The sequence below is a fragment of the Pagrus pagrus genome, assembly GCF_965226575.1.
Source record: "Pagrus pagrus genome assembly, chromosome: 24".
NCBI classification, from domain to species: Eukaryota; Metazoa; Chordata; class Actinopteri; order Spariformes; family Sparidae; genus Pagrus; species Pagrus pagrus.
In genome coordinates this window covers 2,832,086-2,848,016 of record NC_140206.1, presented here as the reverse complement: position 1 = coordinate 2,848,016, position 15,931 = coordinate 2,832,086, and the positions used below count along the sequence as shown (strand labels likewise).

The 15,931-nt window shown below is 43.2% G+C and overlaps 1 protein-coding gene across 2 annotated transcripts in view; it reads right to left on the bottom strand.

The window, feature by feature from the left end:
- The window catches only part of ahr1b (aryl hydrocarbon receptor 1b), a 32,278-nt gene that overhangs the window by 11,310 nt on the left and 5,037 nt on the right, over nucleotides 1-15,931 (bottom strand). For both annotated transcript variants that reach the window (XR_014621717.1, XM_084347661.1), the window contains exons 3-8: nucleotides 11,236-11,351; nucleotides 8,239-8,328; nucleotides 6,645-6,771; nucleotides 5,310-5,446; nucleotides 251-450; nucleotides 62-171 (exon numbers count right to left, since the gene is read on the bottom strand). Coding sequence is in view for 1 of the 2 variants with exons in the window: in XM_084347661.1 (XP_084203787.1) it covers nucleotides 62-171; nucleotides 251-450; nucleotides 5,310-5,446; nucleotides 6,645-6,771; nucleotides 8,239-8,328; nucleotides 11,236-11,351 (780 nt within the window). In the remaining variant the exon portion in view is untranslated. The remainder of the gene's footprint in view (nucleotides 1-61; nucleotides 172-250; nucleotides 451-5,309; nucleotides 5,447-6,644; nucleotides 6,772-8,238; nucleotides 8,329-11,235; nucleotides 11,352-15,931) is intronic.

Genomic DNA, 15,931 nt, shown 5'->3' with positions numbered 1-15,931 from the left:
TCCTTGTGTTGATTGTGAATCATATTTCCAAAAATTTGCTAATTTATTGACTGTGACTTACTTCTGACGTGATTTTCGGCGCAGTACAGCATGTCGGCGGCGTGAATGAACTGATAACCCGAGCCTCGAACTCTCAGCTCCGCCTCGGTGTAGCCCAGAACGATTTTACCCCTGAAAACCACACCAGAGTTAAAATGAATAAACTCAATTGTAGATTAAACTGGTCATTAGAGTTTCTGACAGTACGTACTTTGCGTCGCAGGCCATGGGAGTGAAGTCGAGCTTGTGTTTGGTCCTGAAGATCATGTTCCTGGTCCTGATCTCCAGGATGGCGGGAGGCTGGAGCGGCGTGGCGATGGCAAACAGGGCGAGCTGAGGCGGCCTGCTGCCCTCGCTGTCGCTCTTCATCTGACCGTGGAGGAACTTGAGTCGACCCTGGATGTTCAGCGCCTGAGAGGAGGAGAGCACATATCAATAATGACAAAAAAGATGAATTTGGATTTGTCTCCCTGAGAGCAGACGAGCGAGCGCTGCTTTCTTTTCTCCCTGTCGAGCAGCATCAGTCTTATTTATCCTGCCGGGTAATGTAGAGAGCAAAACCACTTCAATACACTGTAAACACAATGTTGGCTGGTTTCTCTTTCTAGAAACCTTCCAGCTATGCTCTCTCAGGTCACATGACTCACTGTTCACTATTTAAAACATTATTTCAGGGACTGAGACTTCATGTTGTGGGGATTCTTTGTTTTGTTACAGGCGAGAAGACGCTCATTCTCTTTGGTTTGAGTATAAACACGTGTCATTTATTGGTGAGTACCTCAGTTTCTTGCCAACATCTGTTCTTCAATAAAATTGTCTCAAATCTGTCCAGAGTAAACCCTCTTCCCAGAGTAATCAATAAAGGATCTTTGGCCATGTTATCAGTTTAGTTCAGTACAGACTTTTTCCCTCTATGAGTGAACCCTCTTCTCATCAATAAAAGATCTCTGAAACATCTCATCGTCAAACCTGTCAGCTGTTTTTCTTTGTGTACACAGGGTACGTGTCTGGAAGTGCAGCTGCAGGCTAGGGTTGTTCGGTATACCGGTACTAATTTGGTACCTCAAAAAAATGTTGGGATCATGTAACTACACTGGCTGCATGAGATACACGTCTTGTTTTTTCATTTTACATTTTTTTTATAATTTTAATTAATTTTTATTAGCAAATATTAGCAAATAGTAGCATGTTAGCTCAATAGCTTCCAGGTCATGTGATCAATTGACTCAAAATCAGTGTGGGATCATGTAACTACACTGGCTGCATGAGATACGCCTCTTGTTTTTACGTTTTACATCTCTAAATATTTTTTATTAATTTTTTTTTAGCAAATATTAGCATTTTTAGCAAATATTAGCTTTTTAGCTCAATAGCTTCCAGGTCATGTGATCAATTGACTCAAAATCATGTTGGGATCATGTAACTACACTGGCTGCATGAGATACGCCTCTTGTTTTTACGTTTTACATCTCTAAATATTTTTTTTAATTTTTATTATTTTTTATTCATATTTATATGTAAATATTAGCATGTTAGCTCAATAGCTTCCAGGTCATGTGATCAATTGACTCAAAATCATGTTGGGATCATGTAACTACACTGGCTGCATGAGTCATGGGTCACCAGATTTGGCCCGTAGCTCGTTACACATGAGTACGTTAATTCGATACTACAACTGCCCTCATGTGCAGCACGATAGCTCAGTAGCGCCCCCTAACGCCCCCTTATGGCTTTTCCCATTAATTTTTTTTTATTTCTACGCCTCGTACTTTATCTCACTAGTCCTACAGATTTAACGCCACAGACTTCACACTCACTAAATATCATCTTCAGACCTTGATGATGACACCTTGTCAAAAGCTTTTGCCTCCGATATACACATGTATCATGACCAGACGCACAAAATACCCCTCGGCACCGAAACCCTCAGTCCAACAGGAAGTCGGCCACTTTGGTTCACAAACTTGAAGCCCCGCCTCCTACATGCACATACACTAATGAATTTCGGCACGCATAAGTATAGTGACCAAACGCACAAATAAGCCTCTTGGACCCACAACCTCAGTCCAACGGGAAGTTTGCCATTTTGGTTCAAAGTTGAGATGTTGCCGCCATTTCCACCCATTTCCATGGCTCGTACTTTAATTAACTTGCCCTACAGATTTAACGCCACAGACTTCACCGTCACTAAGACTCATCCTCATACCTTGATGATGAAGAGTTGTAAAAAGCTTTCGCCTATGTTATTCCTGGTGGGCATGACAGTCTGAACTTTCGATGCTTGGCCACTGTGAGAGCCATGTCAATGTGTGGTGTGTGTTGGACACAAACTGTCCACTAGGTGGCTACGTTGTGTTGTGGGTCAGCCTGATATCAATCAATCAGACGGCATTTATATCGCACATTTAATACAAATACAATGTAGCACAAAGAGCTTCACACAATAAAAGCAAGCACAACAAAACAGAAGTGAAACCAAAAGACACACACACACACACACACACTTTCTCTCACACATAACACACACATGCATTTCTGACAGAAGCTTACTGAGGCGCTATCTTTCGCTCAGCTATGTGCTGTGACGACAAACATCATCCAGTTTACATGACATTCACAGGCTGTTTTCTCCAAATCATACACTACAACATGACATATAATTGATGGGTGAGCTCTAGGGCCACATAGTGGACAAACTAACGCCCTCTGCGTCTGCCCTCCGACGGCGCCACGGCCCGACGTAGGCGAGGGCCCGTTCATCGCTGCTTGCAGCTATAATTATATTTTTATTTTCACAGTGATTTTTAAACGTTTTGCCGTACATGTAGACATGCTGATTTACAATAAATCTGAAGTGGTCCCTTAATTTTCTTCCAGAGCTGTAAAATGCATACATGCATGATCTTTATAAAGTATCAAACTTTTACATACACATTTAGCCATTTAATAGTTAGACTAGTAAAATACCATTTAAAGACATTGGTCCTACTTAAGACAGGCTATATCTAATGAAAATATTTTTTAGGTTGTGTATCTCAATGTAATTAAGGCCTCAGCTTGTATGACAAATGTATCACCTTAATTTTATTTTTCACTGCAGAGGTCTGGTGCTTCTGGTCCGGATAGAGAGAAAATTGTGTGCATTAGAAAAGCTTGTCTTTGTGGTATTTTATTTTATTTACTGATCAAAATGTTCTATTAAAATAAAGTAGTAAAGTAATGACATTTTTTGCGTTCTCTTTTCATTTGAAAAAGTATCGAAAAGTATCGTAAAGTATCGAAATACATGTTGGTACCGGTACCAATACCAAAATGTTGGTATCGTGACAACACTACTGCAGGCTAATGCTAAGCTAGCTGTGTCCTCTGAAGTGTTTTTATTTCCTTTGGATGCCGTTTCAATTTTGGATAAAATGGTCGATGATATCAGTGTTTGATAACTCATATTTATGTCCTCATCCCTGGATACTGCAGGTGAGACTGAAGTTTCTTGGGTGAGGAAAAAGAGACTCTTTTAAAACCAATCAAGGAGAAATCGCTACAAAGATTGAGCCTTAATATCTTCTCTGTGAAACTTAATCTTCAGACACTAAAAAGGGCCAAACTAAGTATTTATACTGAACATCTGGACAACGTACGGACTTTGTATTTCCTGAGAGAATTTCCAGGTTTTCTGGGGTTGTTTAGACTCAACGAGCAGCTTGTTTTAGGTTTCATTTCTCCAACCTTTTCATCTAAATGTGTCCGATAGTCATAAAAACAACCTAAACAGAGGAGGTTTCCTTACAAACACTGAGTGAACTTTCCATTTGTGAACTAACCGCCGACAGCAGCCATCAGGGAGGTTTTCACAACCTGAAAACACTTTCTCCTGTCTGCTGTCCTCCTCTCGCCCTCTCGTGTGAGGACCCCCACCTCCTCTGTTAGCTCTGGTTAATTGACCTTGGTGGGTTTAAGGGCCTGCAGTCGTGATGTCAGGAATCTAGCCCTGAATAGCAGGAGGGATTACGGAAAACAAAGCCATAGCGACCAGTAGACAGAAGCAGAGACCTGGCTTACTGCTCACGCAAACGCACTGGGAGGGAGGACGGAGAGACGAGGGTTCGAAGCCCTTCACGATCCCTGCTGGAGTGTCCTCGAGCAAGAACCCCTAACAGACTTTTAGACTACAGACTATAATACAACTCTGACCAATTATATTTTATCTCGAAGGTCCTGAAAACCTAGTTTCAATCAGCTTCTCACTCTGTCCTCAATAAACGCTCGATTTTTCGCCATAGTTTTCATTTTCTCTCATTTTTCTTCCTCGTGTGATGGCACATACTCATGTGGACCAATCAGGAGGCAGCAACATCATTTTAAGTTTCTCTATGTTGAGATTTTTTATCTAAAATGTTGTTGTAGGCTCTAGGGCGGGCATAGAATCATCCACCATGTGTTTTTAGAGAAGTCTTCGGTCATTTTGTCACAATTTAATGATGGAAAACTGTGTTTTGGACTAAATATGTTACTGCCTTTTTGTTTAGCTGTGTTTGTATCGTCTGGCAAACTGTTGTAGACAAAAATTCATATAGAAGTTGAAAACATCAAGTCAAGTTCATCTTTTCAAGTAAGAAAATTAAACTTTCTTAGGTTCAGTCTGTGTTCAGAGTAAAAAAGCACCAAATATCGACTAAAATTCTGGTGAATTCATCCCTTCTAAGACAAGCCACATGTAAAACTGTGACTTTAAATGAGCTGGACTGAAACTTCAGGTTCTTGTGGATCAAATGATGTACTGTACTCCACTCTGACTAGAATAAGGTATGAAAAACAATAAATACAGGAGAGTCAGGAGCCCGGTAACTGTTCTAGGTCTTTGAGGGTTAATAAGAAGCTGAAGTTGGAAAATGTTTCTCTTATTGCCTTGCTCATGGCCGACCCTGCCTCAGTTTTCCCAGCAGGTTTTATGGATTTGTTTTTTTCTCCATCTGCAGCTTATTGTCTTACTGGAAGGAGCAGTGGCCGGCGTGGAGCTACCAACCCTGACTAAGCAAGTTCCCCCTGTGCTCTCGTCTCCTCTGGGTGCTGGGAGGATTAAAGCCCTTTTCCCCACGACCCCGAGGTTCTCTTAAGGCGGATTACAGGAGTAAATGGTGGCTTCTGATCCCTGAGGGACTCTGAGGTGGCACGCCATACTGGTGTGGGCCTGAACACACCAGCAGCCTCAAATATGGATGCATTAAAAACGGGTAAATAAAGTTGTTGCTGAGTTGAATTGTCAGTCTCACCAGGAAGCCGGAGGAGTTGTCCAACAAACAGCGGAAGCGGCAGACGAAGCCTCGTTCCAGGAAGGAGGAGTTCTCAGGTGGGAGCTGGTCGGGGTCGTAGCTCACCAGGCAGGAAGACGTCGACACCGACTCTCCGTCTGAGGACGTCAAATATAATTTTATTAAGATTTTATATGAAGATGATGAGAGATAGAGGTGTGTGTGGCTGTGACCTTGATCTGTTGTTTGTGTGTGTTTGTACAGTTGGTGTGTGTCTGGTTAACTGCTGACCCTTACTTAATGCAAAATGACAAGTGTTTGTTTGTACAGTAGGAGAGTGTGTGTGTGTGTGTGTGTGTGTGTGTGTGTGTGTGTGTGTGTGTGTGTGTGTGTGCTGTAACATTTAGACTACCTCTCAGGAGGCTCCAGTTAAAGGTCACCTCTTCTCGCCTCCTCTCTGACCTCAGTTCAGATTCACATGGGGAGAAAAACAACAACCGTCCACAAGGATTCTCATCTCCAACATCTATTGATCAGTGCAGTTCATCTATTGATTGGATTTATACGTTAATAACGCAGTAATGTGAAGTTGTACACTGATTAGAGGAAACACAATTGAGTTATAGACAGTTTTTTGTTGTTTTGTTCTATTCATTTCTGGTTGTCGGCCATGTTGTTTTATTTCTTATTTTTGGAGAAAACAGCGACAACGGCAACAAAACAGAGGACGCAGGAGATGCAGCGCTGACGGGAGGAAACAGACAAAGTCGTAGTAGTAGTTTTTAGTAGTTTCCAGAGGTGACAGACCTCAACTTTATGAAAATGAGGAGCAGGCAAACATACAATGCAGTGCGACCAGAACGCATCGCACAGCTGCTAGCATAGACAATGATCTGTACTGAGCATGTGCAGCGCTCAGCAGAGATGAGAAAGAAGCAAGATGTCTCACTTCTTATCAACATTTGTTATCAGAATATCATTTATTAAGACTTTTTGAAACAAGTTTAACGTCCTCTGGATGTTGTCGGATGAGGTTTATGATCTGCTGCTTTCTGCTGTTCCCTGTTTTTCAGGGATGAAGTTCGTGATGATGAATGTGACACACAAGGGGGAAAAAAGAGAGGAAAACTCTTCTCTTTAGTGGTTTAACCTGTGTTTAAAAACCTGCATTTGCACGCTAATTTTGGTGTAAATTGGTATTCGAAAAGACAGGAGATGAGCACCAAACTTAGCTACGAAGCTAGCGTGGTGGTGTTTGGCACGATATCTAAAAATAGAGCTGTTTAGTTTATTCTTTGTCCTGCACCAGCACATCACACACACTCTGCTGGACTGAACTGTCTTCAGTTGACAGACCTGTTGAAGGATCCGAGGGGGGTCCGAGGCCGGCAGGAGGGTTGAGAGCCCAGTGCAGGTTCCTCCTGAACTCCTGCTGGTCTTCAGTGTGGATCAGCTCGAACACACTCTGGTGCATCACGTCCGTCTGGAGGAAAGACAAGTAAGAAGAAGTAAGAAACAAGAGAAACGAGACATCTGACCTGAATATGAAGGTGGATGCTCTGTCGAAGCTGTCAGGGGTGCGTTTGATTCCGTTTGCCTTGAAGTGAAGCCAAAAGAAATCAAGTGTCGCTGAACATTTGATTCAAGTAGCTGAACCCGAGCCAAAGACCCGCTGCGACCCTGATATCTGTCGTCCAGACCCAGCATGACCTGGCTGAGGACCAGAGAGGAACCCCCCCTCCCAGTGTGGGCGGGGTCGAACTCGGGGCAGCAACGAGGAATTTTGACAGGCAGAAGTGTTTCGTGAAATACTTTCAAACAGCAAACGAGAGGCGAGTTTGGATTTATGCAGCCTGGATGTTAACTCTTGAAGCAACGGTTGTGCTAAGCTATTGGAGGCTAGGCTAAGCTGTGTGCTTACTTTAGCTTAGCACAAGACAATTAGTCAATCAAACCGCCGTAAGTTGGACATTCTGACTGACCGAATATCGAAGTTCTTCACATTTCCTCTATTTTCCAAAAGGTTTGTGGGAGACTTGGTGCATGTATTTGTCTTTGGAGGTCCTCGTCCAAGAAGAATATATGAAATTTCACATGATCTGTGCGCAAAACGTTGGGCAGATAATTAATAAACAATAACCAAACAGCTGAACAATAAAACTTGCTAAATCAGTCCACTACGGATTAACTGATGCATCCCCCGTCTTCTTTTCCTTCCTTTGTTCCTTCACTGTGTTTTCTTTCACGTGTGTTACGACAGCCGTTGACACCTGATGTTCAGGTGCGTGGTGTTGTTACCAAACACTCGACTCGAGCAGAGACAGCAGCCTCACCACAGATCTGGGTTCGCTCTGTAAACGAGTGGTGACGCGCCTCAGGTGGACGGGGAAATGAGGGGTGAGAGGTGGTGTTTACACCCTTACCATGCCAGTACACAAGATGTGTGTTAAAGTGTGTGTGTGTCTATAGGTTGTGTGCCACACAGACAGACAGACAGACAGACAGACAGACAGGGTAATTTGATTATCACATTCACCGAAGTGAGATTAGACTGCAGGCTGCGGCACTTTGTTGTGAAGCCAACTGGATTAAAGCTCTCGCTCCATATGTGCGTTTGTTTCAATCCCGAGGACGGACGGCGTGTTCACTTTCTGCTCCCTGGCTCCGCTCACCATGAAGCTCACTGTGCTCGTTAACGCCACCTAAAAGCCAATCCCTTATAATTTGTCACGTAGTTAAGCTTATAAATGTGGCAGTGACACATGAAGAAGTATCTCGAAACGAGCATCAGACAAGATTTATTTTGTTCAGGACTTCAGCGCCGTCTATGAGGGAATATCATCGTTCAAACTGGATGAAACTAGCCAAACTAAAGGTGGACAAAGAGTCAAGAAGAGTAAGATCAAGCCTGAGGGTTGAAATAAGTGACTTAAGTAAGTCAAGTTTGTACCTGATGGAAGCCGAGGTAATCCTGGATGGTGTGAGAGCAGAAGAAGATGATTCCCTCGGCGGTCACCACCAACACGAAGCCGTTCAGGGCCTGCAGACAGAAAACAAGTTGTTTATTTAATGTTTGTGATGATTTTCATGGTGTTTATGCTGCGTGTTGGTCACAGGAGGGCTCATCACGTTGCTAAAGTAAACAAAAGTCGCTTCTCCGCTCCAAATATCTCGAAGGAACAACTTTTCTAGCAACTAAAAGATTGTTGTCTGTGTTTCCACCACTCTCTAAACATGGACAAAGATCAGGGTCAATAATGTCAGCTGAATGGAGAGTCTTTGTTTTTTGGACTGTTGGTTGGACAAAGGAAGTGAGTTAAAGACGTCACGTTGGGCCCTGGGAAAGTACTCCGACAAAATCAACTATTATTAGCTTGTAAGCAAAAAGAAAACATATCAACATTTTAACTACAGACGCGCTGAAGGTAGTTTAACATGATGAAACACAAAAATTAGCTCACAACAAATGTGAAAAAGTCACATCCAGCTCCTGTTCCTCAGCAGGAAACCTGCTCGCAAGACATTTCAGCAGACGGGAGGATAAGAGAATAAAAGAGAAAGAAAACTAAAAAACCAGGGATGAGACTTCTCCCCCGGGCAGAAAGAGAGGAAGACGAGAGGCTGGAGCGGACGTCGGTTCAAAGAGAAGTCATGGAGAGGAGGAGGCGGGAGGAGAAGGAGGTCACTACTGCATGACTAACACCTCCATCATCGCTCCTCCTCTCCCTCCTCCGGCCTCGGGGCTCGGCGAGGAGGTGATGACACTGTGTCCTGACACCGCAAAGAGTCACAGCGGCATCCTGCCAGCATCCGCCTACACCTCGCTGATGAGGATGAAAATGATGATGACCTCCGTATGAACACAGTGTTTATCTGAGCAGACACGCGCTAATACACTCCTCGTTCCCACATCTGGGCTCGGATAGGGTAAAAACTTGACGTTTCTCTATGAATCCTCTTACAAAATCCATTACAGGAAGTCAAAAATTCATCAGCATCAGGGTTTAAACGACACAGCTTCACTCCGCGGTTGAATTATTGACAGTTTTGGTACGAGGGTATTACTAGATAGAGTAGGAGTAGGATTAGAAAGAGGCAAAACTCATTTACTTCAATAAAAACTTAATTCAGTTGTTTTCTCTTAGTAATATGTGGTTTCTTCTGCTTGTTTGAAAGTGTTTTGGCCTCCAGATCTGGATTTTCCTTGTCAGATGCAACACGTTAGCGTTAACGTTAGCAGAGAGTCCAACACAAAGTCAGAGCTATTGTGGTTTTAGCTGGCTAATGTTAACCATAAACGTGTTAGCTTGTTTGCTCATGTGGATGGATTACTAGTTAGCTAATGTGGCTGTCTTGAGTGGATAATGTCGGATTTTGGACATTTTAAGACGTCACTTTGGGTTCTGGGAATCATGGACGAGTCAATCAGTGTAAAGTCGTCGAGAGATCGATCAATAATCTTTATTCACGACTGCAGATTTGTTTTTTATTTGTTTCAACTCACAATTTTGATTTGAATTTTTTTATTTATTTAGGAATTAAAAACCAGGCCTGAGATGTGAAGCAGAATCCAGAATTTATCCACAACCGGTTTGGTTTTGGACCGCGTGTGACCACACCCAGCTCCGTCCAACACACACACACACACACACACACACACACACACACACACACACACACTATACATGAACACACACACAGAATGGAGTGGCATACAGTCGGGCAGTGTGTGTATAAATATTTACTGCAGCTTCATCTCCCTCGCTCTGTGTTTGCTCAGCCTCTCGCTCTCCTGAGACAGACGGAGTGTGTTTGTGTGTGTTTGTCAGTGTGTGTGCAGTCGTGTTTGTTGTCTCTGTCGGACGACAACACGACGACAGCAAACACTGGCAGGAAACACGGGGAAACTCTCCCCGCGTTCACCACAGAAGAAGAATCTAACCAAAACATTAACTCAAATCTGCTGCGAGGAGTGTGTGTCGAAGATTTGGTGACACACTGTAAAACATCCAGGAATACTTTGAATGCTTTTAGTCGATTTCCACCAACACACACACACACACACACACACACACACACACACACACACACACACACATCCTTCATCCCCCTGTGTTTAATAATAGATGTGTTCACCGGCTCTGTATAATTCATGGCTCGCTGTCTGTAATGGAACAGAGCAGCTGAAGGCAGGAAGCTGCTGCCCTCCACGCCGACACATCCTTGAGTCTTCACTCACTGACCCATTTAGTCCTCTGGGATCAATACGTTGAGTCAAACCAGTGTTTACGTCTGTGTGCGTCTCCGCCCCGCAGCTCGCAGCTCCGCCCACATCCAATCTGAGTGGTTTTGATGATGATGATCCACCTGTAAAGTCTCTCTCAACCTGGAATAAATTGGGTTGGGTGCCGAACTCGGTACTTGTTTTAATAAACACATGCAGACATCCAGAACCCTCATTTTTTTGGAAATAATTATATTGTGAGACGGATCTTCTGTACAAGTGAAAAACAGCTGACCACTGTTGTTAACTCCGACTCGTTCCTCTCTCTTAAAAAGCAGACATTTCTCTGCTGTAAGCCGAATCAAAAAAGCCATTTGTCCTCTCGTCCTGCTGTGCAGAGCGGCCTCTCCTGCATCACACCGTTTCAGCTGACCTACAACAGCCAGCTGCTGCTGCTGTTGTGTGCAGACTCTCCATGATGCTCAGATGCATCAGTGGTTAGACGACAACCGCTTGATTGCATCACAAATAAATCCAGATATAAACATGTCGTATTGAGGAAGGACGGCGATCAAACCACTCAACACGAACTGTATCCACACATGCTTTTCGAATTTGCTTGTGTCGTGCTACTTCCTCCACAACTTATCATAATAAAATGTAAATAAAGCCCTGATTAAAGACAGAAAACGGATCAGGACAACTCAACAGTTGTTCACCGACCTGCAGCAGCAGCTCCCCCTCAGGTATACGTCCGTCAACGGATCCTGACGTCCTGCTGTCGTCACCGTGATCGCCGCTCTTGTTAACGCCATTGGACAGCTGGTTCTTCAGCGCCACTGCAGAAACACAAACAGAGAGGATGAGTTAGCACTGCTGGTCAAAACACAAAGATCAATTTGCAGACATCACTAAAAACACCTTCTCAGGAACTTGTCATCACGTTATACCCTCTTTCGACCAAAGCGAACCAAGTGCTGGTTCTGGACTGGTGCTAATGCTAGTTCAAAGTCGGTTCAAACATATTTTTTAAACTCTTAAAATTCGATATCTGCCTTATATTATGTTCCAATTTGTATAAACTAAACAATTAATACATGAATCACTGAACTAATATTGTTTATGCCAGTGTAGGTTGTGTTTGGGTCCGTGTCAGTGCTAGATATTACAGATGAAATGGTTTCTTTGTTGACATTTGGATTTGAAAATGACTAATAAGATTATTTGACTTCATCCTTTGCAGTCGGATCCTTGTATAGTTCAGCCAGAGAAGCTGATGTGAAGAGGAGTGAATCACAGATTGAGAGAGGAGGAGAATTACAAGAAGAAAACCTGAGGGAGTAACACCTTCACAGAGCGACAGAGAGGGGATTTCAGGCTACAAGATGGAGGGAGTAACACCTCAAACGAAGGCGAGAGGAGGGGGAGAGTAACGCCTGTAGGGAGGGAAGCGATGGATGAAATCAGGACAACTGACAGAGCGCTGAGGAAGAGAAAGAGGCAGATTCTTACAAATATTTTCTGTCTTCTCAATGTTTTCAGCACTTATTGACAGTTATTGTGACTGAAACCTTTCTGTGACCTCTGACCCCGAGCTGAAAACACGGAGGCCAGCTCTGTGTCAGCCTTACAGCCTGAGGATAGAGGGTGTCTGAGTGGGTCGACTCTGAGGAAAACAAAGCGCTGCTCGCTGGAGACGTTAATGGAAGAAGAAGTCTCCGAGCGCTGCACACAATACAGAGGCCGAAGGTTCGACCGCTTCTTCTGATCGCGACCCAAATTCCCAACAGTGATCAATAAAGCTCCATCGTCTCTCTTCATCCTCAATAATGGCGTCTTTGTGTCTGGCGGCCTCAGAGGTAATCACACGGGATTACACAGAAAACACACTCAGACCTGGACATGGATCCACACCAAGTCAGACAACAAGACTGGAATTAAAAGTGACATTTGTCAAGATTTATTATATTATCTGGGCCAAGACCCATCCTCCATCTTAGTTTGAAGGAAATTTGTTCATTAGTTTTTTTGTGTTATCCTGCTGAAAACCAACCAACCAACAAAAAAAACAACCAACCAACCAACCAAAAAAACAACCAACCAACCAACCAACCAACAAAAAAAACAACCAACCAACCAACCAACCAAATAAACAACCAACCAATGGACCAACTGACAAAAAACTTAATATATTAAAATAATGTCTGCCCCAAAAGGAAAAAAATCTGTCTCAAAATGTATGTAGATTGATCAGAAGTTTTGCCATGTTGCTAAAAAATAACATCAAGATCTATCTCACCACAGTCACGATCCACAATCTACACTGCCATCTTTATTCTTACTTTTGAAATGTCCTGTAGACTACAGCCAGACTGGCAATAGCCTTTGAATTTCTCCATTTGCACCAGTAAAACAAAATATATTTTAAAGCTCCTCATCCACCATGTTGCTAGCTATAACTCACATCACAGTGCCGATCAGCCAGTCAATGAAGTTTGCAAACAGAAGAAAAAGGACATTAAATATCACAATCTCGACGATTCACCTGACAAGTAGATCTAAAAGACGATCTAAAACTGTCTGATCGTCCACTCCTAATGTGAATAAAGCACATTTGATAGGAGGACATTTATCACCACCAGTACAGTCTCTCACAGTTGTTATTGTTTGAGGCCTTTGACATTAACGTGTTGTAGTTTGTGACCTTAACTGAAAAACGTCCCCTCATATATAAATAAATCCTCAGTGAGCTGCTCCCAAACCTTTGTCTGAGTCTGTTGGCGACAGCGCTCAGTGTAGTGGAAGCTCACAGGGCCAAGAGAAAGAGCAGGGAAAGCATGTCGACTATCAATTATTGAGAGCTGGAAGGGGTGGAGGGGGTATTTTGTGCCCTGACGTCATGAACGAGAGCCGGCGGCAAGAAAAAACACCCCGAGGCGGCCGGGAGGAGGAGGAGGAGACATCTGTTGGCACAACGGAGGGCGACGAGGACACCAACAGCCGATAAAAACATCACAACAGACGCTGTTCAGTCGGCTGACTCGCATAAAGGAAGCTCCATACATCAGCAGAGAGTTCACAGGAGGGGGCGATAGAAAGCAACTGTGTCGACTAATTCGCCCTCAATCAACTTATTGTTTCAGGACTAAGGAAAGAAGATTTGTTTTAAAAAAAGCGAACGTTAATGATATTATATCTGTTGTTGGTCCGTTCTGGCTGTTTTCCATCGATTTTTGCGAACTACCGCCCCAGATTAAAGCCTCCTCTGCAGCCTGGTCAGTCTGCAGGGACGATGACACAAACAATGACCCGTCTAATCCGGCATCTCATCCCCATGACCGAAATACGTTTTTCAAAAGTTCAACCGGGTGCAGCGACGGCGGGGTCGATGAGAGGGGAATATCTCCCACGTGACAACATCAACAACGGACAGCTCGGTCTGCAAACTACAATGTGGTGGTGGGTGTTGGGCTTAAAGAGGTTTGTGTTAAAGATTCATGACGGACCCGAACACAAAATCTGTCACTATCTGTCCAGGAAGGCTACAATATTGTTTTAATGCCTGAATCTATTTAAATATTTTCAGTTACAGAAACAGATCGACCACTCGTGCTTACATTGTTTGTTTTTGTGCTTATTGTGATGTCATTTCTTTGAGTATTGTCAAACCAACCAAAAAAACAACTAACCAACCAACCAACCAACCAAAAAAACTACTAACCAACCAACCAACCACCACAAAAACAACCAACAACAAAAACCAACCAACCAACCAACCACCACAAAACCAACCAACAGACCAACCAACCAACCAACCAACCAAAAAAACAACTAGCCAACCAACCAACCAACCAACCAAAAAAACTACTAACCAACCAACCAACCACCACAAAAACAACCAACAACAAAAACCAACCAACCAACCAACCACCACAAAACCAACCAACAGACCAACTAACCAACAAACTAACCAAACAGCCAAAATCAACCAATCAACCACAAAAACAACCAACATAAATAAACAACCAACCAACCAAACAAACAAAATCAACCAACCAACTAACCAAAAAAACTAACACACTAAAATTGAATAATATTGAAAATCCAAACTAAAATGTATTTCATCCTTGAGCTTGAGTTTTAAAGCGTATCCTGCTTTTAATGTTGCCGCCCTCACTGAGAAAACAGAGTTTTCTAGTTGTTGTTGGGACATTTCCATTAAAAACAGTCAACCCTCTGGCTGTTCACTTCCTCAGATGGTGGAAGTAAATGAAGATGTTTGTTTGTGTTTGTGTTACTAAGTACACGTTTAGCCTTTAAAAAGCATATTATTGCAGCTAAAACATTTATAATGTAATGACAGTGTAGCAAAGAATGACGATGAAACCGGGTCTCCATGGATACAACCAGCGAGGAAACAGCATGTGACAGAGGTGGAAAATAATAGAGACCACAGCGCTGTCGTATTACAGAAGTGACCACTAATCTGCTCTGAGCAGCAGACAGATGGCTTCACATGTGGACAGATGTGGAACACACACACACACACACACACACACACACACACACACACACACACACACACACACACACAATCGTAGTGACACCAGTGTGACTGCAGAGCTGGAAATCGTCATATTAACTACAGTGGAAGGACGATGATTCGCTGTGTAAATAAAGTTTTTGAGTCAAGTCTGTTGTTCGTTTGCTGCTTCATGTGGAAAAAAAACTGATACAAACAAATCTTACTACTGCTGATAACTGAGGTGGTTAACTGTTCACAAAGCCTGTGGCACAGAGAAATGGACAGGAGTTCAAAAAACATCGGGAAAATACATGAAATAAAATCTGGGCTGGTTAGGCCCGACAGGAAACCCTAACACCAGTGTGCCATCTGAGCAAACAAATCAAACCTATCGATGACCTTTATTGGTTATAAATTAAAGTAAAGGAGCTTACAGGATTCTTAAGGTAAACAAATGAACAACAATGTAAAAACTGTAATAATAACAGCCCTCTGTCTATATCTCTGTTTGTTTACAGAGGCTGAGACGAGGACAAACTGTAATTAAACAGTCGCAGGTTAAAAACACGTCAGATGAAAATAAAACCAGAGGTTTCTTTAAGGTTGCAGGAGTCAAAAGTTGAACCGTGGGCTCCCGTCTCCCCCCTTCCTTCTTCAAACGGTCTGTAAAGCGGCCGTGAGTGGATTATCCCGGCGTGTTTTTATTCTCCGAGGCTTTCATCTCCTCCTCCTCCTCCTCCTCCTCCTCTCAGACCTACATTACATTACTGTGAGAGGCTGCTGAGACTTTAGGACGAGGGTCGTCTCATGGCCACGGGCGAGAGGAGCTGACCTACAATAGGTCCAGGTTGTATGAAGACATTAGGATGGTTCATGCACTCTGATAGAGGATTG